Source organism: Capra hircus, chromosome 10, assembly GCF_001704415.2.
Source record: "Capra hircus breed San Clemente chromosome 10, ASM170441v1, whole genome shotgun sequence".
NCBI classification, from domain to species: domain Eukaryota; kingdom Metazoa; phylum Chordata; class Mammalia; order Artiodactyla; family Bovidae; genus Capra; species Capra hircus.
This window is the reverse complement of record NC_030817.1, coordinates 75,342,240-75,346,474: the sequence shown is the minus strand read 5'-3', so window position 1 is coordinate 75,346,474 and position 4,235 is coordinate 75,342,240. Positions and strand designations below refer to the sequence as shown.

The window sequence follows — 4,235 nt, the reverse complement described above, 5'->3', positions numbered from 1 at the left end:
TTGCATCTCCTACATTGGCCAGAGAAATCTTTACTACTGAGCCACCTGGGAAGTCCCAATATTGCCTTGTACTCAATCTTAAATCAGGGTCATTGCTCAAATAATCAAAGAAATTTTGACACTTTAACTTGTCTCTCTATTCTTCATTGTGTGTGTGCTCTATTCTTCATTAAAACCCCGTAAAACAAGCAGTCCAAGGCTGAGTGCTCTACAGTGGGCATTCTTGGTGTACGTTACTGAGTGAGCAACTGAGCACGCACACACACACTAACTAGTTCATCTCCCTCTGCTAGTCAGCCCATGTCCACTCACCCAAGTCATCCGGGACTAGAAATGGCAACTTAGTTCTGGAATACTGCTTTTCTTTTTTAAAAAGTTAATCAAAGAAATGTTTTAAAACTGTGCTTAACTCCACCATTAGAACTTTATTATTGTCCTCACCCTGACCTTGACAAAAGGCAAGATGACATTCTCAATTCAGAGAGACAGGAATAAAGTGGTCTCAAAGGAACATAGCATGGGTAGTTTGAGAGTTTCCTACTCCAGAGGCCACTCTCTACACTAAATATATGCCTCACACTCCCCCATAAATGCTGGTCACAACAGAAGGTGGATACTTTGCTTTGATGCAATATCATTCTATTTCAGATTCTATTTAGAATATGGAGAATGCTTTATCCTGGGGAAAAAATGTGGTCAAATATGGTGTCTCTCTGGTAAGAAGATATACTCTACACTCTGTCAATTTCTTAACTTCTCCCTTAGTTCCCTTCCTCTGTCCTATTTAAGAAAATGTTTTAATGCCATATTTCCATGCACACTAATTAGAATGGTTTGGAATTATGCATAGCTTTCAGAAATATCAAGGGTTTCTTCTCCAAGGTACATTTTGGAACTTCTGGACTCTCTACATCATCAAAACGAGTAACTTCTACACAGTCTTACAGCTCCATAGGTGCCCTCTTTGAGGTAGTATTCAGGTCTTCACAGATCCACAATCATCAGGGTCTACAGTTTTCTTGAGTTAAGAAAAACTGTGTTCTAGGCACAGATACATAATTATAATTAACAGAAATTTCCAAATATTAAGAAAAGTGGCGGTTACTAGTTTAAATCAGGAAGGAACCTGATAGAGATTATGGAAAGAAATCTCTCAAAGCCTACAATAGTCAATAGTTACCATGGAAATGAAATAATGCTCTTGGAACTGAACAGGAGATTCAGAAAGACAGCACAGATGCAGGACTGTTATCAGAAAGCATCGGGACTGCATTCCAGTCATGCTATTTCCCAGCTCTGAAACTGTAACAGGTTACACTAAGACCCAGACTCAGAACAGTACGATATATTTCGTTCATTTTATTTTATTTGGTTAATGTGATGATTACTTTATAGACAATGTGGGTGAAAATTTCTAGCATAATGAAAGGTATTCAGAGAGAGTAACAGGGAGATAGAAAGAAACAGAAAGGTTTAATTTTCCCATGACCCTGAAATTACCAGCTCAAAAATGACAATTAAAGTTGTCCATTTTTTAAATTTTTACTTTTTAATTTTTCTTGAGTTTTTTTGTGAGTTCTGCCCTAACTCATTTGATTTTATAATTATACTCTTAGAATCTTTACAGTTACTTCTACTTAAGGTAAAGTTGAAAATCACATGCTAATTTATATAAGTAATTTTAACATGTTGTTAATATAGTTTTTAATATAATTATCCTAGTAGCAATATTTTGCCCTTTCTAATTTAACTAAAGTAATGTTAAAAGCCCATTAAGTTAATATTAAGTGAAAAAGCTGGCATAAGCTTTTATTCTTTGATATAACATACACCACCTACAATCTATTTCTTTTTCACTGAAGTGTGTAAAAGTGATCACAGTTCATAGTAAGAAAATATTCAATAAATTCCTGTTTACCACACTGGAAAAAATTAAAAGCCCCTCCTACATCTATAGCTTTCTAATTCTATTTTTATTTTCATACTGGTACCTGATAACTCCATGGAGTCAAACAAAAACAGTATCATCAATAGCTTCAGTTACAGACAACAGGGAGCGTAAACCCAGATTAAACCTCAGGTCCACGGCATTGAATTGATCATAATTCTTGATTCATAGTATATTCACACCATTTCTAATGGCAATCTTAGATTTGCTTGTTTATTTAATAATAAAACTATAACTATGCTGCTGCTGCTGCTCTAAGTCGCTTCAGTCGTGTCCGACTCTGTGCGACCCCATAGAGGGCAGCCCCAGGCTCCCCCGTCCCTGGGATTCTCCAGGCAAGAACACTGGAGTGGGTTGCCATTTCCTTCTCCAGTGCATGAAAGTGAAAAGTGAAAGTAAAGTCATTCAGTCATGTCCGACTCTTAGCGACCCCGGACTGCAGCACCAGGCTCCTCCGTCCATGGGATTTTCTAGGCAAGAGTACTGGAGTGGGTTGATATTATAACTATTATATTAAATAATTATAATATCATATAGCTGATAATATGTGCATCCTCATCCTGATCCTTAGCTGCCCAGAGTTGGAGTTACTTACATCATTTTTTAATACATAGTTATATATAGAAGTTCCTACAAAATACAGCATTTTCTATTGCTATTCATTTTATTAAAATTATGCTAATCTCTTTTTTCTTCATTATGGTGTCTCAAAAAGCTATATATCTGTCATTTTATATAGTTGTACCTTATTTGTTATGTTTCTGAATATTCCATTGTCCTGTTTATGTACATAATTATAAATATCTCCATATATAGTTGTAAGAATTTATCTCGAGCATGAAAATGAGACTGAAATTGCTGGACCATAGCATGTGTTAGTATTGAGCTTTATAAGAAAAGCACAATTTTTTTTCCAAAGTACCTATGTAAGGACATGCTTTCATCAGCAATAAATAAAAAACCTGCTTTATTCAGAAAATATATTTTCATTTCTTTCCTTCAGATAAAATTAGAAGAAACTGAACTAAATGGAAGAAGTAACCAGTCTGTAGTGTCTGAATTTATTTTTCTTGGGCTGTGTGACTCATGGGAGCTCCAGGCCTTCCTCCTAGTAATATTTTCTTCACTTTATTTAATCACCATTTTAGGCAACATCTTCATTGTTCTCCTAATTACTGCTGATCTTCATCTCCACTGCCCTATGTACTTCCTGTTAGCCAATCTTTCGTGCATTGACTTATGCCTTTCATCAGTAACCACTCCTAAAATGATTACAGACTTTCTCAAGGCAAACAAGACCATCTCTTTTGGAAGCTGTATGTGTCAGATTTTTTTTGGACATTTTTTTGGAGGGGGTGAGATGGTGTTGCTTGTGTCAATGGCCTATGACCGTTACGTGGCCATCTGCAAGCCACTCCATTACTCTAGCATTATGAACACACAAACGTGCATTCGGCTAGTAATGACATCATGGATCATTGGCTTTGTGCATTCAATAAGCCAGCTAGCTATAATTATACAATTGCCTTTCTGTGGACCCAGAGAATTGGATAGCTTTTTCTGTGATATTCCACTGGTGATCAAGCTAGCTTGCATGGACACTTATGTTTTAGAAATGTTGATAAATGCTGACAGTGGGGTACTGGCCACCATCTGCTTCATTCTGCTGCTGATCTCTTACTCTTATATTCTGCTTACTCTCTGCCATCAGTCGAAGGATGGGGCATCGAAGGCGCTCTCCACTTGCACTGCCCACATCACAGTAGTCGTGTTATTCTTTGGGCCCTGTATCTTCATCTACCTGTTTCCACTCAACATCACTTGGGTGGACAAGTTTCTTGCTGTATTTTATGCAGCCATCACACCACTACTAAATCCAGTCATTTACACTTTAAGAAACAAAGAGATTAAAATTGCCATTAAGAGACTATGATGATAACTTATGGATTTCTGTTGGTATTTCATGATCTCGCATTATAAGAATGTGATAATTCCCAGTTCACATATGGAAACCATGTGTATCTCTTGGCTAAAGTTTTGTGTCAGTTCTATAGCATTCCAGAATTATCGAAATGAGTCCCTGTTTGGGAAATTTGGCCAGTCTTTAGAGCACTGATTTTGGCTGTTCTCAAGAATGATTTGGAATTAACAACAATGTTAATGTTAATTTTACTATCTGTACTGCTACTTCAACACAGACCACCACACCTGGAAATTTTCTAATCTGTTATGCATTTCTTTTAGCAAAGCATTTCATTTGGATCTTCTCTCTCTCTTTTTTTTAATA

The 4,235-nt window shown here is 36.5% G+C and overlaps 1 protein-coding gene across 1 annotated transcript; it reads left to right on the top strand.

Moving 5' to 3' along the window:
* LOC102185841 (olfactory receptor 4F4-like) lies at positions 663-3,881 on the top strand. The gene is made up of 2 exons (XM_005685585.2): positions 663-716; positions 2,952-3,881. Exons 1-2 carry the CDS (start codon positions 663-665, stop codon positions 3,879-3,881), a joined length of 984 nt encoding a protein of 327 aa, XP_005685642.2.